This window comes from Pholis gunnellus (assembly GCF_910591455.1).
Source record: "Pholis gunnellus genome assembly, chromosome: 20".
Classification (NCBI taxonomy): Eukaryota; Metazoa; Chordata; class Actinopteri; order Perciformes; family Pholidae; genus Pholis; species Pholis gunnellus.
Window position 1 is genome coordinate 10917580 of NC_136547.1, and position 27605 is coordinate 10945184.

At 43.1% G+C, this 27605-nt stretch overlaps 1 protein-coding gene across 15 annotated transcripts in view; it reads left to right on the forward strand.

The window, feature by feature from the left end:
* Positions 1–27605, forward strand: part of kiaa1217 (KIAA1217 ortholog) — a gene marked incomplete at its 5' end in the record, with an annotated part of 79759 nt that overhangs the window by 28206 nt on the left and 23948 nt on the right. For 11 of the 15 annotated variants that reach the window (XM_079181533.1, XM_079181546.1, XM_079181541.1 and 8 more), the window contains 3 exons: positions 9022–9308; positions 23233–23313; positions 24476–24665. In XM_079181533.1, the coding sequence (XP_079037659.1) occupies positions 9022–9308; positions 23233–23313; positions 24476–24665 (558 nt within the window). Of the gene's footprint in view, positions 1–7476; positions 7563–9021; positions 9309–11429; positions 11617–18693; positions 18814–23232; positions 23314–24475; positions 24666–27605 lie in introns of those variants that run through there. The other 4 variants (XM_079181547.1, XM_079181542.1, XM_079181535.1 and 1 more) reach the window with 4 other exon arrangements.

The following is a 27605-nucleotide window of genomic DNA, read 5'->3' on the forward strand; positions in this document are numbered from 1 at the left end:
TCTTGTGCACACAGTTGTAGACACTTGGAGAATATAGCATAAGTGGAGCAGTGTAGTTTTTAGGTATTTGAACTGTACATTTCGATATGATACACCTTTATCCTCAAGCCTAATGTCATACAGCAAATTTACAAAAGCAGATTTTTTTCATCAATTGATTTATTAACACATTCCTGAGCTGTTAGGTAGTAATACGCTTTAAGTTTGTGTTAGTTATGCTCCGCTAGCATGCAGAGGAAACAGGAGAGGATGAAAATGCAGTGCATGGGGGGAAAGTGAGAAACACATGATTGACTGGCAGGCAAAGTCCAGCACCTAAGCTGCTTATCACTATGAAGAGTGCAATTGCAGCGCAATCACTTTTTAATGAACTTGTGAGAGAGCAGGCATATTGAAAGGCATGTGCAGGCTGAACGCATAGTTAACTCGCTGCAGCAAAAGGGACTAAAGTTGCTTAAATTTGCTTGGGACTGTGCTGTGAAATCTCTGGTGCGTCTTTATAGACATCTGTCTTAAAATGTGTCTCACGTCATCTAATTATCACCAGATAAGAAGAGCAGGTGCCTCCCTCAGTATTTTAAGCTTGTCTGTGCAAAATAAGCCGCAACTTTAATTTACTGTGGGCATACTGTATGTGCCTGTGTTTATGTGCCTGTGTATGTATTTGCCTGTGTATGTATTTGCATGTGTGTTGATAGCGCAAGTGCATTTCCGCTGTGTGCACTTGTTTTGATTTTGTTGACAGAGAAAACTTGCCAAAACAGATCGGAGATATCTTATCAACAAGCACACAGTTTGAGAGAGGCCTGAAAATGTGACTTTTTCTCACTTCATGCAGTTTCCTGTTGCAAAATACCGACTTTCTGCTGGCTAATGTACAGTCTGTACTACGAGTCCGTAGGCAGATCTGATGGTCCACCGTGAAACTACCATCACATGGCCAGAGTCCCATGCAGCTACAGGCTTAAAGGATTAGTCCTCCCCAAAAATAAAGAGGAAAGATATTTTGTTATTCACCTAGCCATTAGTCTGCATGCAGAAAACAGCCCTGCCTGAAGGATAGAAAGTTCAGTTTTTATGTTATGGTGTTTATTCAGCTTTATAGCCAAACTGGAGGCTGTATTTTGTAGTGGTGTCAAATTTATAGTGTGTTGCTGACTGGCAATTCTAATATACATTTTTTCATTTTCATATTTCCATCCGGTGCGATGTAACAACTGCAGTGCCAGTCTCTCGCCTGGCAAGAAATATGTTGGTATTGAAACTCGAACACAGACTCGGCACTAGTATGAAAAAATGTAAATGTTACCCAGCCGGAGTCACACTTGGTATGCCTGTTAAACAGATGAGTCACTCACATTGGGGATTTGGTGTTATTAAATTAACTGCGATGAAATAGTTTCTAGCCCAGTGCTCTCTTTATCTTTTATTCGGGGAAGAGAGTTCAGGGCGGATCTCCTCAGGAGATTCTGGTCCTCGGGAGGTTGCAGCGCGTGACCCGGAGTGAATCAGATTACAAGGAAAAAGTTGTTCTTAGTCAAGGGGGGGGGGGGGAAGAGGTAGCACGATGTCCTCTTCTCAGCTGCAACTGGTGCTTCCCCCTCAGGACGCCACCGGCCTCGCTGTTGGCCCAGAGACGGTTGTCAAGGGAGACCCGTAGACATATGAGCCGGTGGCTCGGTTGACTTACACCTACTCTGGCCACGAGTTAATGAAGTGTGCACACTGCTGGGGTTTACTGGCAAACACATGTGCACACACACACACACACATGATTGCACACGTCGACACACTAACAAACACACTGGCTCATTTAGCAGCACTTAGTGTCTGAGTTAATAAACGACAAAGGAAATATGCTGGAGCTTACTTCCTTGTGCAAGGTTGAGGAGGCACCCAAACACCCTTTCCTCTCATATGCTCTTTCTCACACATATACACGGCGCACACTCATACACACAAATCCTCCCTGATGATTCCACATCGTGCCTGGTGCATTTTCAACAGCACCCCCTGGTGAGATGAAAATGCAGTGCATCTCAACGACACAGCAGCAACTTGTTTAGAACAGAGAAGGCAATAAGCCGGCGAGTTGATTCGGATCGATCCGGGCCTGATGTGCATCAGAGAGGGGTAGCAGAAAGACACAGCGTATGTGCTGATGAGTGGAGCTGGCCAATAAACAAAGCAGTTTGTTTGAGTTGTCCTCTGACTGTCTTGGAAGCAAGGATCAGAACTAACAGGCCCGCCCTGCCGATGGCTCCGCTCTCAGCTCCCCTCAGGTTGTTTAGCTTGTTTACAATAGCTGGAGGAAAGCGCAGGGGAAGGAGGGATGAGGGAGACAGAGCACAATGATTGATTTGCAGACTTATGAATCGTGATTTCACCCAGTCCAAGGACTGAGTCAAACGTCATCGAAGTTGTAGTCTAGTCAGTGGGAAGGGTGTTAGCTTTTCACTTTAGTTAAAGATCTACAAGTCTGAGGATAAGTAATTCCCCCTCAGAGGCAAAGCACAGCAAAATCAATTTGCCATGCTTCGTTGAGCCCAGCTACACTAAAAAGCCTCACGCTGGGATTCCCCTGTGTGATACATATGTATTTAACCTTTATTTTGCAATGTTGGGTTGACACATTCTCTGCAGTTCCATAGCTGTTTTGATATCACATCTGCTCACCCCACTGCTACTATTCCCATTGCTGACACCCACACTTCGCACACCAGACCACATGTCTGTAACTCATATCTTTTGGCGGACTGCCTGTCAGGTTGGCGGCCCTGTCTGTTTATAAGGCTTCACCAGAGCGGAAAGTCTGTACAGGCCTGTGTATCTGACTACACACATACACACATACACACATTCTTCCTGTATGTATCCACACATACGCACATGTGTCCTAATTGAAAGGTGCATCGCAATCAGTGTATGTACCACAGAGCTGTGGGTGTCCACAAGTCTGAGCTGAGACAGATGTTGCGGTGGTCTAAGCTAACAGGGCGGGGTTCATTTACAGTTGCAAGGCAGCCGGAGAAAGAGGGGGATAAAAGGTGGGAAAGACAGACAGGCAGAAGGATAGTAAAGGTGAAGACGAAGAAGAGATTCAAAAATAAGAGTAGAGGAGGACGATCCAGTCATGTGCTGAGCATACAAAAGAGGTACAGAACTTCAGAATTTTTACTTTTTAAGCCACTAATGAGATTTTATTTGTCAGCTTCATATGTATAATTCATATGTGGTGCTTTATTTTATGTTTTTTTGTTATTCATATGAGTGGACAGTTGTGTGTTTTAATGGGGAGGACAGCCAGTGAGGGAACAGTTGAGAAACGATGCTATCTGTTGACTGTGCTGTATAGTTCACGGGATGACATAAGGGTGAATGCTCTCATAGTTACACATGCGCATTGTAGACTTTACTTTTAAATCAACAGGTCAAGGAAACACAGAGAGAGGAGACAGATGTGGTTCAATCACGAAGAAATGTGTAGGAGTGGGCGTTTTTTCAACAAAAAAAATTTTGAGAGCAAGAATTTCTGAATTATTTAAAAAACAGATTGAATTTATTAAGGCCAGGTCTGTGCTAATACAGCATAAAGAAGAAGACAAAATAGCAGCCTGCTCTCCTCCATGAATCGTGACATTGTGACCTGAAAGTCATATAATCAACCTCCCAAAATCAAAACAAAGCAGCTCTGATCCAGGAGGGAAGGACTTGGGGGTAAAGGTCACCTCATTCACAATGGCCTCTCTGATTGGTGGATTTCATATGTAGACAACTTTCCTTGGCAGCGAGCTTTAGGCAAAACTAGAAATGAAATCCCTTCCGCCTAAAGGTTCCTTGTTCACCTTTCCCTTTGTAGAGAATCACTTTCACACATGTGGTATGTTTTTCCCATTGTGTGCAACATTCTCAAGTGTTGACATCGCTGACAATTGTAGTTTTTATGACTTGAACATGCAGTGAAACAGATACCCAGATCGGAAGTGAGATATTTCCTGCATGTGAGTGTTAGTGCATGAATGACTGTGTTTGTGTGTGTGTGTGTGTGTGTGTGTGTGTGTGGGTGTGTGTGGGTGTGTGTGTGTGTGTGTATTTGATGTGAAAAATGTGGCCAGTCTGCATTGCGGGGGCATTTTGGAACTCTGGTGTCAGTTACCTGCACAGAAAGAGCTTTATCTGTCAGATCAGCAATCAGTGACAGGTTGGTGTAGAAATCAGCGTCTTTTTTTCGTTGGGCTTTGAGCGGGTCACCTCCACAGACTCCCACACATTACTCCTTCTCCTGTATAGCTTGGCAGGGTCAGCGTGCAGCGCTGACTGTGGGCGGAAGAGAGGGACGAGATAAGCGAAGGGCACGGAATCAGGTGGTCTCGGTCTGACAGGAAGGGCAACCGATGGGGAAAACAAAGGATCTCCAGGCACAAGAGGCAGAGGAGTGGGAAAATATGTCTGCAGTTTAACAAGCCATCATTCTTGTTTTGGCTCTTAAAATGTAACTTCAATTTATAACAAATGAATGAAATTAGATTATTTCACTTTGCTAAGGACGTTTACATTATACAACAATAGTCTACAGCCAAAAAGGAGTGCTTTGAGCTAAATGCTATTATTTACATGCGGTTATTTAAATTCGAAAAAAGCTTACATAATTACATAACCAGTGACTATACATATTTTAACTGAACTGAACGAAAAGATTAAAATCAGCTCGTGCTTTGAAATTCCCACCACTACAATACATCCCATAGTTCATACATTTCATTCAAAACCACAAAATCAACCTCATGGTGACGCAAAAGGGAAAAGGTCGGGGGATATTTGTGAAGGTATTTCAGTCTGGACCAAAGTGATGGACCGACCGGCCGACCAGTATGGGTAGAAATCTTTTAATGTTTCATTATTATTTCAGCCCACTGGCAGCGTTTTTCAAACAAGATTTAAAGTCTCAGTACAAATGACTCGCTAAACTGGACATTATTACCGTGTAATGAATTGTATGGAGCTCAATGCATTCTTATCACATTTAAATAAGATCCTTTTTGTACACAAGGCTCAGTTCCACATGAACGGATCATGTGATATCCCGATAACGTCTACATAATAAAAATACTGTCAGATACTCAGCAGTGGACCAGCGCTCTTATGTGTACCACTATTCATGGCTTCAGGGTATCGCTATGTGAGCCCAGCTTTTATTGCACACAACAGGGCTTTGTATCTAACCGCATAGTTATGGGACAGTAATAGTAGGGGAGAGTGGGAGAGCGCACAGGGATACATTCCTCCATAAATAAGTGACAACCAGAAAGTAACTGCAAACAGCAGGAGGCCCCGCTCCTCTTAAGACCTGGGTGCTCATGGGCAAGTGTTTATGTTGTCTTTCAACTAAGGGGACCATCATTTACTCAGCACTGTGCAGCTGTGAAAGAGAGAGAGAGCGACATTCTTAAGCTGTTGGACCGAGACACAATTCCCTTGCAGATCCCTTGTCACATTCTGCAAGGAGGTCATTTTTGGGCCTGAAATGCTGACGGTAAAAGTGCATCGAGGGACAGGTTGTTGAGACCGCAGGGTGTAATTGTTGGTTTGGAAGAGCTGCTTTAATTATGCCTGAGGATCGGCTGAAGGCTGACCTCTCGGTTGGTTGTGATGATATGCGTGTCATTGTCAGGACAGAAGGATTTTGACAGGGAAACACTGACACTAACTGCTATGGCGATGATGAAAACTAAAGACTTTGGATTATATATTGTCAAATGTTTCATGTAAATGTTCAAGCAAAAGCAAAAACTATCGGATAGTTGTTGAAAAGCTAATTTTAAGTTTGCCAAATGACTGGGCACAACAATTTAACAATATAACGTTGTTAGTGGAGGCTTGGGGCTCATTTTGTTGTTGCATGTTAGTCAATACATACTATATAGGTATTTTCAAAGAACCTTCAATGTGTTGTAAAGTTGTATAGCATAAAGATCCAGCCAAAGTTGTAGGTTTAATAACTTTCTGGATTCTATTTTGCTGCTTTGAGCAAGAAATCTATAAGAAAAGGATGCAATACCATTTTTACTACGCTATAGCTGCTGCTCTAACCATCTGCTCACATAGCCACTGCTGAACAAGTTCAAGCCTGTTCTCTGGGCGTTGTTGCATATAATTCTGGGAAGCGTAGGAAATTACGAATACATGCAGAATAGATGAGGTAGTTTGAGGTGAAGCTTGTGCAACACAAAGGAAATTACATTTCCTCACAAACAACTGAATGAGCATTACAGATAACTACGTGAAGAGTGTTAGCATAGCGTGATGCTAGCTCAGTAACACAGTGTAATGACGTGATCCCTGTCTGTTGGCCTGTTAACTGTCTGCCCATTGTGGCTGAGAGCCTGAGCACGTGAGCGGGGTGGAAGCAGACTTGTCTCCATATGTTAGACATCATCGGTCAGCTGCCGCATTGTGTTTGTTCATGCGCTCACCCCACCACTTTCAATTACATGGCCCACAAACTAGGCCATTGATCCCCTCACGTTTTCCTGTTAAGGTATGCCAATTTGCACCTTCTTCTTGCACATTTAGATCAGATCAGGTCACTTACATCAGCAGCTGCAAAGAACTGATCTCATGCAGAGATGCAGCACATCCCCCCCCCCCCCCCCCCCCCCCCCCCCCCCCCCCCGCCCCCCGCCGTCCTCTTTTACATAAACATATATATAACGGTTCCAGACGTTTATGTGCTGACATGTTTGCACAATATATGAAGCCGGCGAGCATGTTTGCTGACTGTCAGGCAAATAGGACAGTGTTGCTTTTAATAAACCGTTGACAAGCAAGAAGCACAAAGACTGGTGTCTCCTGTGAGGTTCCTAATTGGAAACAACACTGCCTGCAGGACAGTCCCTCGTCTAAGGCAGTCATGTTGATCAGATAACTCCATCTCGTATTAGCTGGCTGCCATGCGCTGAGAGCAGTTTGGATGTGGCTCAGAAGTAGGTTATGACACATTTGGATGCATGCTAGCGTCTGGTGGGCCCCTATGTGGGGATCGAGAGTTAAACAAGAGACAGCTTGCAAACAATGACCTGATAAAGAACAGACTGTGTATATGTGTGTGTGTGTGTGTGTATATGTCTGTGTGTGTCAGACAGTTTGACTGACACCTGTTAGTCTCAGAGTCTAGTTTTAAGACAAGATAATGCGTTTGTTGCCCGTATCTCCTTTTGCAATGCTCTACATATACTCTCTGTCGCTCTCTCAGACACATTTACATTCAGCCTATGACCCACTCCATGGTAGCAGAAGAGCTTTTAGCCTGAGGGCAAAAGGGCTAGTCGCTCTGGGTCCTGGAATGCAGTTGACTTTCTAAATCCCCACCAGTCTATCCTGGGGCCGTGGGGCAGGGCCTATCTCAAGCCCCCTTTTTTTTTCCAGCTACGTCTGGAATCTCTAAGCAAGCAGTTAGCTGATTCTCCTGGTCTCACTCCTTCACCGTCGCTGTGTGTGTTGATCCCACAGTGCAATGGAAGAGGAAATAGCAGATGAAGACAAAGATTGTTCACTTGGGGAAGGTAATGAGCTTTCTGACATGCCCACCCGCAAATTGATTCTGATCCTTTGGAGGTTTCAGTCTATTCTGTCTGCTGAGTGTAATTTGGTTAGCAGTGGGGAAACTGTTTGGGAGTTTAAAAATAGGCTTGGAAGTACATGAGACTACTGCGGCTCTGAACCTGAGCGGTGTGGGGGTTTGGGCTGACGGTGTTGGTGACGGAGCTTAATTGTGACGCACCTCCCCTTTGAGTATTTCTCAAAAATGACGCCTGATTTTGTGTTGTCTGTGAAAAAGATTTTTTTTTTCTACATAAGATCTGCAGGTGAAAACTGTAGGCTGAAAGACAAAAAGGACACATTACCTCCCGCTCACTCCCAACATGTCTTTGAGAAGTAAACAAGACATCTGTGGCCCATAGCATGCTTTCAAGCTTTCAAAATAGAAAAGAAAAGCCATATTAAACAACCCACAATAGTGGAAAATCACTTGAAATATCCATCTTCAACTGTTGAGGAGCTGAACTCAATAAGAGGTCCTTTATTTTCCGTAATTACTCTCTGAAAGATACACATCACAGCTCTACATGTCTGTCTAACACAAGGCAGGAGATCTCTCTTTCTTTGCTTCCATTCATATTATCTCTCTCTTTTCTCTTTTCTTCTCTTCTCTTTTCCTCTCCTCTCTTCTCCTCTTGCAGAATCTCACAGGGAAGACCCCAGATTGATGGATTATTTATTTATTCCCCGGGCACTGATTGATTTAGGACAAAATAATAGAGTGCAAAGATGTTTTTGTGCCTAAAGAGGTTGTTTTTATTCTGCCCTAAAATCCAATATCCATCTACAACACCTCTTTTATTAAAGAAAGTGTTTGTGTGTGTGTGCGATAAAAGGGAACAACTTGCCAACTGCAGTTTACGTGTGGCTCAGGTCCTCTGACAAAGTAACATCATATTTTTTAATTCAAATGTCAACCTTCAATTAAAGTTATTGCATCAAGCAGTTTTTGCTCATTTTCTAAATGTTGCAAGGCTCTGGATGCATAAACAGTTGCTCTGGATATCGTTTCAGAGTTTCTCCATTTATTTTCTTACATTAACGGATATCGTTGGCTTCTTTATTATGGGAGGAAGCCTGAACATCTGCTTCAATTCAGTATTTTCATCACCAATATTCTGTCTGTCAGATTAAATTGCGACTTTATTGCAGATTAAAACATATGAATGAATATATAATCAACTGGGTCAGCGGCATATGTTTCTTTCTCGAATGGAGTGTGATATAGTAAAAGAGAAGAGCTCACAGTCTGAATTATTTACATTTTGACAACGTTTTAGGCCTCAGATGGTTGAATTTGCCCTGACATGCCCTCTTCGTGACCTATGGACTAACAACGTACACGCACGTACTTGCTGTCAAAACATCAGCACAGCACATTTGTTTTGACCCCTTGCCTCTCTGTCCCCTCTGTCCCCTCAGAACAAACCAAAAGCAACCTGAAGGTAACCTCCCCAGAGGACGCCCAGCACGTGAGCCGCAGACAGGCCTCCCCAAATGGGACGGCCCCTTCCAAAGGGGACGCCAAAGGCAGCCGCACTGTCCCTCGTAGGCACACATTAGGGGGAGCCCGCGGCTCTCGAGAGATCCTGGCTATGCAGCCGCCAGACATGGACAAGAAGAGGGAGGCCTTCCTGGAGCATCTGAAGCATAAATACCCCCATCACGCCTCAGCGATCATGGGCCACCAGGAAAGGCTGCGAGAGCAGGTCAGTGGGTTGAGAGCGGCTCGGGTCTGCGATGTTGTTGTTTGTCTTGGCTTAAATTGTGAGGATGATCTGAATTATAATGCTGTTGTCTTGTTTCTTCCATATAAGGGATTACAGTTTATATGATACACATATATCTCTAAATGAATAGACATTTTGGGAAATACTTCTGTACTGTTTTGCAGAGATTTAGAAGATTAAATAGCACTCTCAAGTTTGTACGCTACATATGTAGCTGGTGCCAGCAGCTGGTTAGCTTAGCTTCAAACAAAGACTGGAATCAGCCATGTATCCCCCCGTACAATGGCACATCGTTGTTTATACAATGCAGTTTGTACCCAGATTAGACTAACAATGTACAACATGTTAATTGATTCGTGAGCTTTTGAGGAGCTGGTATGTATTGTGTTACCCTAATGTACAAAGCCTATATGCTGCTGGCTCCAGCTACATACAGGACTGTCTCAGAAAATTAGAATATTGTGATAAAGTTCTTTATTTTGTGTAATGCAATTAAAAAAACAAAAATGTCATGCATTCTGGATTCATTACAAATCAACTGAAATATTGCAAGCCTTTTATTCTTTTAATATTGCTGATTATGGCTTACAGCTTAAGAAAACTCAAATATCCTATCTCTAAATATTAGAATATCATGAAAAAGTATACTAGTAGGGTATTCAACTAATCACTTGAATCGTCTAATTAAACGAAACACCTGCAAGGGTTTCCTGAGCCTTGAAAAACACTCAGCTTGGTTCAGTAAACTAAATCACACGTATGGGGATTATCACAATATTCTAATTTTCTGAGACAGTCCTGTATTTACTATTCACATATGACATTCATTTTCTCATCAAACTCTGGGCAGAAAGCATCACACAAATTTTCTCAGAATTGGTGAACTAATTATTTGGCACGCCATCAAAGATAGAAGATGGATGACGGTACAAATTAAAAGATAAATAGTGCTGTTTATGTACTGACATACTCGCATGTGAACATCTAAGTGCTCTTATATGGTCACATTGAGGCATTGTTATTTTCCTCTGCAGACTGAGGTAACATTGCAGCAAAACTATTTCCTCCTCTCCGTTTTTGCCGCAGGTTAAATGTGAAGTCTATCCTATAAATCTGCCTGTCACGTTTCCCTCCCACAGCTGCTGCAAAACAGTAATGTGGTGTTTTTGTGAAGGAGTGGACATTACGTGAAGAGTTTGAATTGTCCATACATTCTAAAGCCTATTTTGCCATAGTTGGACTTGCCTATAGCTTCAGACTGTTTTTTTGTTTATTCTAGACGACACTATGGTGTCCTAATGTTGTTTTGGTGCATTTACTGATAATACGGTCTTGTCATGCTTTTTCAAGTCAAGTAAAGTTGATGGGGGGAGGGCGACACAGAGGGAGTCACGACTAGGACATTTGGCTCACCTGGCCATTGTCTGTTTGTTTGCTCTGGGTCAGAGGAGACAAAAGGGAGGGGCGAGCTGGCTTTGTAGCCAAAACAATTGAGGTAATGATGAGATTGGCACCGAGCAACAGGGGAGCTCCAGGCAGTGGTACGAGGCATTGTGCAAGAGGAATTTTGGTGTGCTGCTCTCTCAGACCAGCCCACGCAGACCTGCACACATGCAAAGTGAACCCTTTTCAAGAGGAAATGATCGTGAACTCTTTGAATTTGCATCGGTAATGTCAGTCAGCAGGGGTGCTGTGTTATGTTATTCCAAACCTATCAACTCAACTGTGTTGCTTTTGTGTGTGTGTGTGTGTGTGTGTGTGTGTGTGTGTGTGTGTGTGTGTGTGTGTGTGTGTGTGTGTGTGTGTGTGTGTGTGTGTTTATGTATGAGAGATAGAGAGAGAGAGAGAGATTTGGGGTTACTACTATGTAAATGCATTATTTTACCATCAAGTCATCACGTATTTATGGAAAATCTGTGTGCATATGCAGTTGTTATCGTGAGCGCGCAGGGAAATGGAGGAAAGGAGTTTGTTGTGAGACTGAGGTAGTCTGACAGGTAAATTCAGCTCCGAGCTGGGGTGGAGTCAGAGTTGCCATAGTGACTCATGATGTCACCGCTGGAGGGGCTCAGTTTACGTGTAGGTGCCTGCTGGAGCGAGCTGGCTGGCTGCGAGAGAGCTGTGCAGCCTTATGTGTGAGTGCGGGGACGCTGCTCTGCAGAACAGGCGACGGATCTGAAGAATGTCTTGAGGCATGGCTCCGCAGAGGAATAGAAATAAAGTTTCCATACAGACGGAATAAACTTGTCTACTACCGACTCCTTCAGCCCGGGCAGAGGCGATAAAGGTAGGCGAGCCGACGATCGGAAAACTTTGCCGTTCTTTTAGGCGGTCCAGACATCGCGTGCCATTGCGTGCCATTGTGAGCCATTGTGAGTAGTACTACGACGCTAATGCACGGATTATTGCGCTTTTAAGGCAAAGTGTGGTACGCCTGGGAGCGTTCGGTGCTGCAGCAGAGTGCACAAACAGCGCGTGTCAGGTGCTGCACAACTTCCAAGAAGCAAATGCAAAACTTGGCGCACGAGTTTTACTGGGAAAGAAAAAAAAACGGACGAAAAAGTCTTTAACCGCAACGGATCCCTCCACTTCACCGGTGTTTAGTTAGATGGACGCCGCGAGGTGGTCGGCAGTATTTCACCCGTAAAGTACATTTACCTTCCTCTGCTGCGGCTCCCCATGCTCTTAACGAGATGGCACCAACGTCAAGCAATAATTGCAAAGCAAATGATCGACTGTTAAGGGTTAACAACGTGCTATATCGTGCAATATATTAATTATGGAGACAATATAAGTAGGATTTGTTTTTACGCGGTTAGTCACTATTACGAATACATGTTTTGTAATGATTTTTTTTTTAACCAAATGTCTGAGATTTAGCAATTGCATATTTCTTTAAATGTGTGTTAGTGTCAATTGAGTTTTTTAAAAAGATCCATACTTGCTTTTATCATCTAAATGGAACCGGTAGTGGAGACTGCCATGGTTTCACTTCAATATATCTTAATGGCACTTATTGAATTTTCACAGTCTTATTCTTGGCATGGATTGAATGTGTTATTTTATTGACAGATTGCAATGGAGTTTGGAGCTTTGCTTTTTTCTTCTGATAATTGGATTCCGATATATTACCTTTGATGTGTCCGGGGTCGGTGGATTTGTTCAGCACATGCAATAAGAAGCAGCAACAGGAGGACTATTTTCTTTTGCTTATGTATGAGCTTTGTATGGAAAATTATGTTTGGGGTTATTCCTGGGTCATAGTTAATTTAGTTTGGAACATACTGTCCTTATTAGCAAAGGGTTAACTCATCTGACAGTGCTTTCATATTGGTTAAGCTACTGTAAAAAAAAAAAAGAAAGTGGGTTATTTTAAAACGTTTTAAGTTCCTCCATTAGCTGCTGAATCACAGACATGACACTTTTAAATAGATTTTGGGATGAAACTCCTCATATGTCATTCAGATGTTGGGAGTGAGATTTGAGTGATGATGGCTCTTGAATGTATTATGTCATGGAAGAAAATACAAGATGCTGTCAGAAAGCAGACTGGTTTGAACATGAATGTCTGGCAAATGAACTTGGCAGTGATGAATGAAAAAAAAGATGATCAAAGACCGTATTTGGCATAATCTAATTCAGGATGTCAATATAAATGCAATCAATCATTCACTGCTAATGTAAACAGAGAACGTAATCAAACAAAACAAAAACAACACGTTTATTGAAGCGTTTTCTCATTTAGTGTCCCGGGGAGGTGTGATTAATTATTCTGCTTTGAGAAAAACAGAAAGAAAACAAGTCAAGTGGCTGAGAGATAGCTCAGGACGAAGGTTCTCACGCAGACCTAAAAGTGCCGACCATACAGGAAAGACAACATCAGTGGCAACAATGCACGCTTCAGGGGTGAGAAAGAATTGTCTCCGGAGGTTTGAGTTACAAAGGCGGGGATTTATCAAGGTCAAGCGGAGGTTGGGAAGATGATATCGCTTCAGTCTGAAACGTGGATGACCCCGCTCCACCCGGCGTGACTAGATACACACTGACTGACTCAGCCTTTATATAAGGTACCCCCTCAATTCTTCCCTCGCATCCTTCCGTGATCCTTAAACCCACTACAAAAGCGAGTGGTTTAATTTCCTCCTCTACTCATCAGGCCTGCAAAGACCTGGATCCCACCCAAGGGAGATGAGATAATATCCCACTGGCCTGACCGCCACCCATCCTGTCGCCCCTCTCTCTCTCTCCCTCTCTGTGCTCAGGGGCTTTGACGAACACAAACTGAACTGCTTGACCGATCACAGACACACACACACACAAATTCCCTTCTTCCGCCTGTGTGTCAGTGTATGTGTGTGATGAGCTGTGACTTGCGAGGCCCCTGGTTTCTATACAGAGTGGAGTGGTCATGTACAGCTGTCTGCAGCTGTGGGCATCGGACAGACAGACAGACGGACAGACGGACAGACAGGTCTGTCATCCCCAAACTGTGGTAATCCATTGGCTGATGAGAGCACATATACAGTAGTAGTGTGAGTCACAATAGATTGACTGTTTTCCAGTGCAATCTTTGCTCACGGTGTAGTTACAGTATTTGATTCAGTGTGTAGGTGAGCTGTGTTGAAGAAAGGCGATGTCAGGTATTTCTATGCACCAATCAGAACTGAACATTACGAGAATCAGAACACTTTACTTCTGGTGACAGTACATTTGTTTTTGATTTTCAAAAATGAATTTACAACTAAAGATAATTTTATTTCTGGCTTAGGGTGAGACCATTTTTAAATTGATCACAATACAGTCTCTTGTGAGATAAATTGCCCAGCAGTATCACTTTGTGTTCTGTACTTAGCCAGAGGCGTTTTCTTGTACTTGTAATTTGGTCTTTATCTGTTTATTAACTTTCTTTTACCAGTTTTCGGTTGTTTGTTATTGAAATGATGGCACACATGTTGAAGATGCTGCTGTTTGTGGGTACTAAAAAGCCAAGATGCTGCACAACCCTCGAAATTGAAAACACATCATGTTTTATTCAATTACAAAATAGATATCTTTAGAAATATAGCATTTTTGGAAGTAGGCATTTTAGAGGTATTGTTTTCCTCTTCATTCACACATGTTGGTTATTGTTGGCAACGTAGTATGGCAGTACTGTATCATGTTAACTTATGATTTCTTTGTCCATCAAAATCAAAGCATGCTGCATTTAGTAACAACCCCAGTAAGATGACAGGGTGCACAAGATCTGCACCTTCCCACCAACTCATGTTAAAAAACGCCACATAAATACTGCTCATTTGTCATTGTACACAGTTAATGTACTGTAAAATCTCCCTCAGAGTCTTTCTGAGGCATTGTAACATTTGGCTAGACTCCCACGTACTTCTCTCTGAGGGCTCCTGGCCCTGCTACACTCTTGCTCCTCAGAAACCAAGGTCAACTAGATAACACTGGCTCCGAGCATGCATTACCTCCCTGCAAGAGATCTGATCAAAGAAGAAGGAGGGAGTTTTGGGAGGAGTGTTTTTAACTAAACTACACAAAGGGAAATAATCATTCATTGTCTTCCACTCTTGGCACAGTATTCATGCAGTATCACAAGAGTTGACAGAGATGATCTGGTAAGCACACATGCAGATTATTGCACACTGGAACATTCATACCCATGGGATATTTTCACAAAAGAGCTCTTTGTCATAGCCTTTAGTGCACCTTGTGTCCGAAATCACACAACCAGACACTGTGTGCAGCAGGTCTGCAGGAAAACATCTGCTTTTAATCATCATCAGGCCTCCTCCACTGACCATCAGGAGCAGGAGCTGGACTGTTTTTAATAGCATCTGCCACCTCTGCATGAAGTGACACGTTGAGCGCTACTGCGAGTAACACAAACAAGAACCACGAGGTTAATGACGGGCATGCGTTGACCTGCCAGTTAATAGGGGTTATGTGGCGGGGGGGTTGGGTTTTGGGGGTGCAGCACCCCAACCGAGAGGACAAGTGGTCCGTGGAGCGGCGCCAAGGCTGTGTCTAATCCTGAGTGTCGTGAGGAGGTAAGGGGGGGGGGGGGGGGGGAGTTAAGCCGCTGTGACAGAAGGCCCTGATGGACCTGCCTCTGATCACTGCTGATAATGAGTCGAGCCAGACAGAATTTTACACACAAACGCAACGCCAGTGTGTTAATCAGACCAGCTAATCAGGTCTGAGCTCTTTTCAATGTACTGTTCTGCAGCGTTTCTGAACAACAGAAGTCAGAGTTGTCTTTAGATATATTGTTTTAAGAGGCTGGTGATGGTATGGAGGATCCTAAAATGTTTAGGTTTCTTTTTTGACAGATTTGCAGAGAACGTAGGTGAAATGCCTGGGACCTCTTTAACCTTACACCCTTACATTCCTTTGGGTGCAATTAAGGTCCATCGTTAATACAGTAGTTGCAGCCTGAGGAACATTCCTTGACTTCTTTTATCACCTTGGTTGTTGTCACTAATGCACAGCTGTGCAGCATTACACCAGCATAGTATAGTGGCAGAGAAAACACATTTTTATTTTGTAATACATCGGCCAGAAATGATGCACAGCATGTACAACTAATAACATTGGATCCGTTTTATTGTCAGTTACTGAATAGCCTGCAAGCTCTCCACCCTTAAATGTCACATCCTTCCCAGTAGATACCTGTTTGGTTGGTCTTTTATGTTTGTTTGGTGCTTGAATGAGGCGCCAAGCTACAGGCGTGTTGGCATCCTTTCCATCCTTTGTTGGTTCGGCAAGACGGTGCCAGTCATTGGACTAGATTGAGGAACTAATTTACTTTGCTGGTAAGCTAATGGACAAAATGTGTTGTTCCCAGTAAGGATGATGGAACGCACATGCTGTTGAGCTAATGCTTTAGATCTATGCATTTGTGTTGCTGATGTTCTGTCTTCAGAATTTTTTTTCATTTCGATGGATTACCTGTTCATATCTTTCATATATTGACAAAGATATTCCAAGTTTTATGACCCCCAGCGCCAAATGAGGGGGTGGGCAAGCACGAGGGGTGTTTCTCCTTGTTTTCTCTATCTGAACCTTTGCTATGGTTGCATGCAATCTGACATCTGGACTCCACCTTGGGCCAAAGGTATGAGCCTAACTTCAAAAGGCAAATCCGACACAGAGGCACATCGGGATGAGTTCACCACTGAGCATCTGGCTCAAACCTTATTTTGATCTCCTGTGCTTTATTTCCAGTTGGCCCTTCTCAGTGGAGACAAAAGGGGTGGAGTGCGGTTGTGGGGCAGAGAAAAGCATGGCAGCAACTTGGCTCAAAGTCCGACTTGCTTTTCTAAATGTTTAAAACTCATTTTGAACAGATAGAACGAGACGAGAGGTTTTTCTTTAACTAAACAAGATGACATAGACGACCGGGAACACCTGGAATACGAGTAAGTATACAGTGGGAAAGTATATATTTCAGGCATCAGCAGCTAATGGAATCAGTAATAAATTAGATGATGTGACAGAAGTGGAGCATGTGCTGCAGTTAATCATAGCACCTTCTCCTCGGGTTCACACCATAATCTTCCTCAACGATGGCTCATGTTTTACGTATACAGGTATTCACCCTTTGTTATAATTTACTGCTTCACACTTTGCAGATGGTGTTAACGTTGAAGCTAAAAAAAACAAGTCAGCTCAGTGCAGAGAAAGCTTGGTGGTAATATGACACGATAAGCAGCACTGCATTCTGTTGTTTATTGACAGTTGAGTGAGAGTTTCATATCTTATCCAGAGTCATCCAGAGTTGAGAGCTCAGAATTGTGTGTGAGCATTGTTTGTCATTGCGTCTGTCAGAGGTCAGAGACAGGTCATGTTGCTACGAGTCAACGAGAGGAAAAAACAATGGATAGTTCTTAAAAAAAATAAGCATGACAGATAAGCACATACAATATTTGTTGTTTCACTTTCAAGTATAAAATAAACTGTAGCTGATCACTTTTTTTTCAGGAAATGCAGACACATTGGATGCAGTTCTATCAAGCTAAATTAAAACTTCAGTTTACTGCTGATTATCCGACTCTTCCTCTAAACACAGAAACTCTCCCCTGGGAGAGCGGCTATAATAAATCTTACGCTCAGTGGAGGAGCGTATGTGGTCTTCGGTGACTAGTTAATTAGGCATGAATAGCAAAGCCATTATCAGGGCTGGTTTTATGGGACGAAAAAGGATACTTGACACTTGACAAAATACTGTGATTTAAAACCAGCCAAGACTCCCAATACATTGTTATCAAATAAAGGTGCAAAAATGCAGTTTAGCTTCGGCAGCACTCGAATTAAGCCCCTTTGATCACATTAGATTGTAGGTGCGTTTCTGTGTGTGCGACATGATGTAGAGGATGCAGGACTCCGGTTTCTCAAGAGAGAAGAAAGCCCTCTTTGTTTTTGGTGACCACAGACTCGGAGCACACACACATCCACACATTCTCGGATATACTCCCAGAGAGGCTCAAATTAGACCTGGAAGGTGATTTCTTTCAGGAGAGACGCTCTCTGGAGACAGACCAGGGTTCATGTGAGGACGTGTCATGTAAATGGGCCATCCGAAATATGAGCATGGCTTTGTCCACTGTGTATCTATGGATGGGTGCTCTTTGTGTTTCATTATACAGGGATCCTAATGTGTGCGTGTGAAGTTATTCTGGGGTAATCTTAACTGTTCAGAGGTTAAATGTGTTTTGCGCTTGATGAAGGGATTTTAAAGAACAAGTCTTGACAGATCATGGTTGTGCAGCCCCGTTGGCAAATAGTTTGCATGTGTTTATTTGGTAAGAGAGACCGTGCACTCTCATTGGTGGATTCAAATCATTGCATGCAAGACAAGTAAATGATCGGTCTAGGTCTAAGTCTGAACCTGTTTTATGTAAGGCTTTGACTTGAATGCGTGGCTCAAAACTCCAACACAGCAATGCAAAAGTGAATTCCAGCAACACAAATTGCTTTCATTATTGTAATATGTTTATCATTGGTATGCAGCAGATGTGTGAGCATGTGTTCATGCATTCGTTGTGTCAGAGTGTGTGTGTGTGTGTGTGTTCTATAGGTCGAGGGCCTCCGATTTTCTTCTCATAGACTGCTGGCAATAGCCTGCAAGTAAGAAATATTTGAACGTTGTGATTCGCGCAGACGTCCCTCATTTCCCAACTCTCTGTCTCTCAGAAACTTGCACAGTCGTGCTCCGACGCATAACGCAGACAATGACCTCTCCCCGCTGCCCGCCATGTGTGGATTGTGTGTGTTTGTATTGTGCTGTTGGATAGTTCGGGATGTGGGGCGGTGTGTGTATTAGATCGGGGGGGGCATCCGCTGTTAGTTACAGCAGAAAGGGAAGGGAGCAGGACGGGGCAGTTGTACAGAGCAAGCGCTACAAGGGCTGAAATAACAGTGGAGGAAATGATCCTGTTTCAAGTCACTGCTGGAAGGATATCGCCGCTGCTCTAATATGGTAAATACTACATTTATGCTTTTAAGATCATTTAGAACGTGACGTCTTTGGTTCAAATATTTTTGAGTAGGACTCGTACATTTACATTGAAAGGACTTTTAAACCTGCTGTGGCGACTCAAGACGGAGTTTTCTACTCCACAAGCTCCCACCGGCTGATAGATCTGATGGTCACGCAAAGTTGACTTTCGTAACCTCTGTCATTCAGAGGAGTGGGTGATGTCTGCTGGTGATAACCGTGACTAAGTCGTGTATGCGCGAGTGGGTGAAATCAATTGGACGGTGTGGCTTAGTTGTTGGAAATGTCAGTGGAGGAAGAGATAGTCATCTTGCCTCCTCTCTGCTCTGGGTCAGCAGACACAGTATCGTGTCTGTTTTCATTTGCAGTTTGAATGACAGATCTGCTTGATTACATTTCACTTGTCAATGTCATATCTTATTAATAAGATGGTAACAGTTATGGTTACTGTTCTGCCCGAATGTTTCTGACATGGTCTTTTGATTATAAACTTGTAGATTGTGGGTCTTGAACTGCCAATGTCAGCTTTGACTGTGGATACTATAAAATCATCTCCTTTTAACACACTAATTAACAAGCGGGCCCATTTCTGAAAGGTCATCTGGGGATTTGGATGAAGGGATTAGAGGAGGAATGCATCAGAGGAGGGAGGGAGAGAGGGATGTAGTAGCAATGAATGGGAATGGATGACTAGGGGATTTCGGTATAATGTCGTTAAGGCTAGGGGAGACAAAGGATGATGGTCTGTCCACAGACAGCATATGGACTGAGCGCTGACCGGTTGATTGACAGCGGCTTTATGATTCAAAGTTGAGCAGCAATGCAGTGGCTCTGAGGATTAGACGCACGATGGTTTTTAATGAACTCTTGTAGGTTCGTGCCAGATTTTCTAACTTTTATTTCTGTGGAAAAACTGTGACACACTTGGCAACGCTAAAAGGGAGGAGAGGATACAAATTCTAAAAGCATCGCACTCAAATCTGAAGCTTACCACAGTGAGCCAATGCTCTACGTGGAACGGCATGTCAGAATGAGATAAGTTAAGTAAGGGGTTAAATGTCTGCCGTCTTCTGTTTATGTGTTTGCCATACAGATCAGGCCAGGTAATTACAGTTAGCTCTATTTCCGCTTCCCAGAGCTAGGGCCAAATTAGCATCTTAAGTGGAAAGCTGTGCTCACAACACCGTAGTTTGTGTTTAAAGCCACACAAGCTTCCACTTCCACTCTCATGTTTACATTCTTTCACGTCTGGAAAGACAATATAGAATGATTCAATGAAACTTGTTTCTCCGGTTACCTCTGTGTACAGAAGAGATGGTGCCTGAATGCTCGCTATTGTAGTCGGGCCCTGCTTGTGGCTGTAGATAAATACATAAAAGTTATATTGGGCTTCGTGTGTGACTTGTGAAACTTGCAGTTTGTCACAGATTTCCAAAATGATGGAGCCCAAAGGTGAAAAAAGACTTACAGATGTCAGGAGAATCTTTTTTTTAAGGTGCAAGCCATGCTATGTTATGAGTACGCTATTATAACCCCCAATTTTGTTGATTATGTAAGAAAGTAGGCGCCAATCAGTGGGCTTTGTGTAGGCTGGCAGCAGGTGTGGCAAACGATGCTCTGGCAGCTTTCTCCATGAGTGACACAGCAGGCTCCTGGTGGGAGCTGCCATTATTCTTAACAATCGTGATTTACTTTAATCGCCCCGTCTCGGCTGCGCGTGTCAAGCTGTTTGTCAGGAGCTAAGACAGGGGCCGCATGATATAACATAATCTTTTCTGCTCGGTGAAACTGTGCAATATTGTCCCTTCAGTTTCAAGTTGCTCTGTAAAATTCAAGACGGGTACAAATGAAAAGGGTTACTGCTGAAGTGAAATGTCGGCGAGTACAAAGGGATTGTACAACGCATGTAATGGCACCGGACCTTAAGAATTTGAATGTTACATTTATTTTGGGAGTGCAGACAAGCAAACACAGACCTGAGCTTTCTTCATAATGACAGCACACTGTTTGTCAGACCAATGTCGCATAAATGTTTTCAGGATGTACCGGGTTCGGGTCAGATTTTCTGGAACAATGGCCTGACTCACTCATGCACGCTCTGTCTCTCTTTGTATCCCTCTGTTTGAAACACACAACATGGGCGCATTTGAACCGCTTACTTTCTTTGATCTGTTTTTTTTTTTTCTACAAGCATGGTTGTTTTCTTAATCACGGCCTGTCAACCTTACATTACACTTGACATCCATTTGTTATAAAGCTGCTGCAAGCAGTGCATTTAGATGAGGCATCGAGTTTTTCCTAGACCTGCTCGAACATACTCAAATCATGTTGAGTATTTGACAAAGGTGACAACCCACCATCCTTCTAATAGACATTTACTGATTTCTCTGACACTTCCGAGATCTATTTTCTAGACGCGTACCTTCTCAGGGGGCTCTTTTCATGACTCTATAACTTGTCGTATTCCTGTGTATAAGCTAATGTCGGTGTTTCAGTTTCACATTCATCATAGCTGTCAGAGCAAATGTGGCGTTACAGAGGGAGCCGCTGCTGAAAAAGCAGAATCACAGGCTGTATGGTTTTGACTGAAGCGGGGGAAATCACTGGTGTGGAATGTACTGTAGGTGCGAGCGGGTTGAAGCAGGTTTTACGGTGCTAATCAGCGGTTGGCCTGCGGTTTTCACATCTGGACGCTAAAGCCGGGACAGGAAGTGGCTTTTCGGGCAACATCAGAAGTAGCCGTTGTCAGAAAGATGATCCCAAATGTGCATGCATGAGAAAGAGGAAGAAGGGGAGAGAGAGAGAGAGAGGAGTTCATCTGGACTAAACTGTTAACCTTTGGAGGGGACACCTCATTTGTCAGGTGTGGACTGGTGCGGAGTGGTTTAACTTAATTACGTCTTTCCACAGGGAGGCAGAAAGTCTAATTTGCAGTTTCCTGCATTTTTATATGCCACTGCTTCCGCCTTAACAATCTTTTTCTCCTGTGCAATTCTTCTCCAGCTGTCACACAGTGTCTATTTAAACGCATTATTATGATTTGGTTGAAATGGAAAGCAACAGTTTTTAAAAGGCAAAACAAGAAGTTAACAAAAGTTACATCTTACTTTAACTACAATTCGGGTGCACAGGCATTTGAGTCAATGAATACTTTCAATAGATTGATACCGCTCTCCTATCTGTTGGATCAGCGGGAACCAGGAGACAGTTAGCCTAGCTTAGCATAAATACTTGAAACGGGGGAAACGGCTAGCAGGGCTACATATACATGTTTGATGAGGATCGAAATCAAAACTCAGCAGAATCAAATTTTGATGATATTAATATTTCATGTAATTGTTTAAAAAAAATGTTGTTACCCACAGTAATAAATCCAGTCAGTTGAAATATAAAAAATAGTTTTTGTTTTCCAAAAGTATATTGTTTAATATAGTTATATTGATTTTATCCCAGCCCTTTCTGATGGCTATAGTTTTCATTTAGTTCACCAAGTATGTTTTTTTCATGTAATAAACTAATAAAACATGATAGTTAAAGATGAAATGCAGGTTTTTTTCTTCCTCCGCTTTGGTAATTCACAGAATATTGTATTACACTGCCAGACCAGTCTAAAATAATTACTAACTACAGGTGATGGAGGAAGTCAGTATGATTCAGCATTCCCAAGGGTGACACCGTAGCATATGAGAAGATAGAACAGCAGTGTGGGAGGGCTGTTTGGACCCACAACCAATTGAATACGCTCATAAATCATTCAGTGTTCATATTAAATTTCCCAACAAATATCTGGTTTTAGGTGACCCGTCGACTCCATGTGACCCCTCTGTTTTGAGAGGTCACGATCATCATGTATTAACAGCATACGGGCACATTTTTATTCATGTATTTTTAATCTGTGGGTGCTGCAAGCCTAAGCGTATTTTAATGGAATTACAGGAGTTGTTGAGTGATGGCTCAGCAGTTTTGCATGCTGTGTCAGGTCGCTGCATCACGTGCAGTAAATGCTTGCACACTATAACGCAGCGAAAATCACACGGGGATGAGAACAGTGATGATTGGAAATGCTCCAGGGATGATGTATGATATTGATGATGCCAATGAATGCGTTGAATAGAAAGCATTAAATGGTGGGGTTTCAAGGAATTCTGCCGGCACTCATTAAGCTGAAATAAGCTTATAAAATCTCTCTGCTGTAAGATTGTGTTGAAGACACATTTACGAGTAGGTTCTCCTTTGAACCTCTTTCTACTTTTCTGTGGTCTGCTGTTGACATTGATTTGTTTCCATGGTTCCTCTGTTTTGTTTGATGACCATTTCTTTTTCCATCTCGCCCTCCCACTGGCATGTCCTAGCCATTTGCTTTTTACTTTATTCTTCTCTCCTTTTTTTTTCTCCCACCAGTCTTTACAGGGCATGCTCTCCTCCCTTCACTCTGAGCTTGACATTCAGAGGTACTTGATGAAAATCCAGTTGCCCCACAGAGTTAGTCAGCCTTTATATCTTATCTGCATCATGCCATTTTGTGTGTGTGTGTGTGTGTGTGTGTGTGTGTGTGTGTGGCTACGTTGCATGTATGTATCCTCACTAACATCTGCTGCGTGACCATGTTCCCAACCCTTATGCCTCCGTGCCTATTAGCGTCCGACCTGTCTGTGCCTGCCGAGTACACTTGTCTGGCTGCCAGGATAAAGCAGTTCTGGCAAATGAAAGCTTCCCCAAATGTCAACTGCACTTAATATGAAAAGCTTAATATCTTAATTTGTCCGTACGTGTATGAGTGTGAGAGAACCCCCCCCATGTGTCTCCAGCTGCATTAGCTCTCCAGCGCCACACTTCTGCCAGGGAAGAAGAGCTCTTCATAAAGAGCCCAGTGTTCACTGACCCCTCAGTTTTAGTCCCACCTCGTCCCTGTGGCACAGATCACCTTACAGGCTCTGTAGTCACACATTGTCTTATTGGAGCTGTGGCTCGAGGATGCCATGTCATGTAGATCAAATTACAGAGAAGCCAACTGATCTTCAAGTCTCTGATGACACAATTCTTAATCCTTTATCAGTGGTAAAAAAAAGAAAAGAAAAGGAATTCCTTCTTCTTTAGTACCCACACTGCAGGTTTCAGTTTGATCTCTTTCAGTTAGTCACCATGCAGGTTTTGAGCTGTGTGTTAGCTTTAGACCCTGGGCTGGCTCATGCAGGTGCAAATGAAATCTAAAAGCTGAGACTCCTGCAGCATGATCAGAAGCTTCCTCATGCTTGGTGACTTTTAGTTGCTGTGGCGTGCTCGTGTGACAGCAATGAGCGGCGTTAGATGTGTGAGCGTGTATCAGTGACATACGGTATTAACACTTCTCTGCCTTTTGCGTGACTGCAGTCTTTTGGTTTATTTAGTTGTTGTGTTGGAGTCAAGCTCAACATCAAGGGCACTTTATTCCAGCTCGCCAAAGAACCACGACACTTGGCAGATACAGTGTCCCCCAAATGCATCGTATCTTAAAGAGTGTGTTTAACACTAATTGGAAAACGAAAAGGCTTTGTTGTGTCCTTTCATGAATGACAAACTAATGCATGTGCTGTATCATTTTGTGTACCGTGCGTCCCTGGTCTAACCCTTACTGTATCATGTTTCCATGTGCCTCCCCTTCCAGAGCAGAAGCCCAAAGCACGGCCCGCATTCCATCATCGGCGACCAGGTTGACCACCTGTCTCTGGCCTCCCTGGAGTCGTTGGACGCCATGTCTGAGGCCGACTCACCCACAGCCTTCACCCGTGGCAGCCGGATTCGCGCTAGCCTGCCCGTGGTGCGATCGACCAACCAGACAAGGGACCGCTCGCTAGGTATGCTTTGTACGAGGCTTTTGGGTTGACGACCGTTCAGTCAGCTGGTAAAACTTATCTGGATTAGGCTTTGCTTCTTGTTGTTCAACTGTCTTTTCGGTCTGTTTCCCCCAAACTGCCACTGAGAACATTTTACATCTGGTCTATTAAGAACTTATTGAGAATAAAGGCTCAATCTTTGTGAAAAGACTGAGGGTAAATTGAATTGACATTAATTCTTTCTCGATAACCTACTGTTTGCAGCTCTTTTAGCATAACCTTGGCACAACTCTTAAATAACTCCTAACCACACCGTGATCTCACCGTTTCACCTCGTCCAAGTCTTTTCCTCTCGCTCCATCTATCTTCTCCTCTCCTCCCTACTTCCTTTCTCCACATCAGCTCACAGCTCCATTGTAATTAGAATTCATTCCCTCTGTAGTGAAAGATTAGGAAACCCATCCACAATATGCCGTCGTGTTATTGACAGGATTAGAAATGGGTCGTCTTATCAACACAAATAGTGCTTCATTTGCATCCATATGCAGAAACGCTGTGAGTTGTGCAGAATTAGGTTCCTGCATTAGGGTGAGAAAGTGGTGGAAAGAGTTTGAGAAGTTCCCAAATAAAGTGAATAGGCTGTCGTTTTTTTTAGGAGGATAGTCTTCAAAGGTAGCTCACAACTCAGCTAGGCATCTGCTGCTGGATAATAGAAAAGCATCTGAATGGCACGCCTTTCGACCAAAGTGAAAATGAATGAAACTATAGGGTGCCACTTTTCCACGCTTTCTGTGCCTCTTGCTCTGCGTGAGAAGCAGAGATGCAAAACTTGTACAAAAACACTTTGAACAGATAGGCTTTACCACACATGCATGCACATACACAGACACACAAACACACACACACATGCCCCAGCTCCCGCTTTTTCCCCTCTAAAAAACATCAGGACACAGCGTTATGACAGTGGGGGGGTTATGGTGTGATAAAGGGGGAGGAGAGGAAAAAGGGGCACCACTTAGATACAGTGTCCCTCCCACAACCTCTCACGCACACACACACACAGGCACACACTTCGCTGGGTCCCAACGGACATTTGGGGCTTAGTATCCTCAGTTTGTACGGTAGGAGCTGTCGCGTGGGCTTTTCCAGAGCATCATAATACTTAACAGAAAGCAGGAAATCCTTAAAACCCCTAATGTGAGTATCAGATTTCACCCAGAGTGGGGCATCAAATGTATTGTATTTATTGATATGTTTCTGTTGTCGCATTTCAAACTTTGTGATGATATTAACGGGCAGAGAATGATGTTTTCAGGATTTTGTGTCCCCACTGGATAAATTTGGAAAATTATTAAAGCTCAGACAGTCTGCAGTGCTCTGCCCATTTGGTCAGGAAACCCACTGGCCATTTGCTTTCAATCCTGAGTGAAACCAGGCGCTCAGGAATGTAACACGACTCTGTGCTAGAACCGAGCTATTCAACATTGTTGCGGCAATTCAAACTGAAACTTAAAGAATTCAAATCTTCATAATGCGTGCTTAATCAATGGCGCTTTGTCATCAAACTCATTCGCTTTAATTGCCAACATCTGGATGAAAACTAGCCGACTGTTAACATAGCAGCTCTCAGGGGAAGGATGAAGTTATTCTACAAATGGGCACTTTGTTAAGTTATTACTACCCAGAAACCCAGACAGACCAGAAAGAGCAATAATAGACTCAGCAATTTTATTTCCTGGATTTGCCCTCTCTCTGTCTAACCCTGTCTCGTGGAGCATGTAGGGTCTTGTATAATATTTCACCAACATCTGGTAGCTTTTTCTGGCTCCGTCCTTTTATGGGGTTACACCAAGTAAAACCAGTCGTCCTTTCCTTAAAACCAGCTATTTGTAGTGCACAAATGTAAAAGTGCCTTTGAAATAACTGATTCATGTGTATCACAGCAAGTCTTTTGTCTCAGCAGTTCATGAAACGTGACATTCTGGACGACTCTCATGAAATAAGACAAAGATAACTTATTTAACTCCTTTTTTCTTTTCATTAACGTTCTATTGTTGCTACAGATGACTTCACTACAAATCTGTGCCATGCTGTTTAGAGCAATGAATCAGAGAATAGAAATAGAATAGTCTTCTAGTCCCTGGCATTGTTTATACAAATGCAGTAGGGGCGTGTCTATAAATCTGCAAGGGAGACATCTGTTTTTGTAAAGCACAGTACAGAAGCCCCACCCAGAGTTCACATGTTGAGGCTTTGGTGTTTTTGATGCACAACTTGTACTGTTCCACCCTGAGCACACGGCCCCAACTCACTTTTTTAAATATCAAGTCATTTGTCTGGAATATACAGCATGCTGTTAACAAATGTGAGCTGAGTGGCAGGTTTAGAACGATACCACATGTCTTACAAATATGCTACTGAAGATCTATCAGGACATTATACGACACAGAAACGCATTTAAAATGCTTCGATAGTCTTTGGGCAACAATTAAGGGTAAGCATTCATTCTGTGGCCCATTTTATAAGTAAGAAAAAAAAGGAAAGATTTCCTAAACCACGAATGGTGATTATAAAAGACAGTTTACCATCCAGATATTCAGAGGATGAAAGTGTTTTTCTATGTTCGCGACAAGGGTTTGATGGTATCAATGGAACACCAGTGGAAAAATCTGGAAACAGATTTTCACACATTTTAATCTGGCTAAATATCTGCGCTGGTCCAGCCATGACCAGACATTGTGATATGGGCAGGGTGCCAGCTGTGTTTTTACAGGTCAGGAACAGCAAAGGAGAAGGTGCTTGCACTAAGCAATAAGCATGCCTTTGTTTGGCCAGTGCTGTTGTTGCATTTTCTGTTACTTCAATCTGGAAAGGTTGCTGGAAAAGTTCAAAATCTGTATTTTGTTGTTTTTGTTGACTATATTTTTAGCAATCAGTCTCTAATTTCAGTTGCTAAGTCAA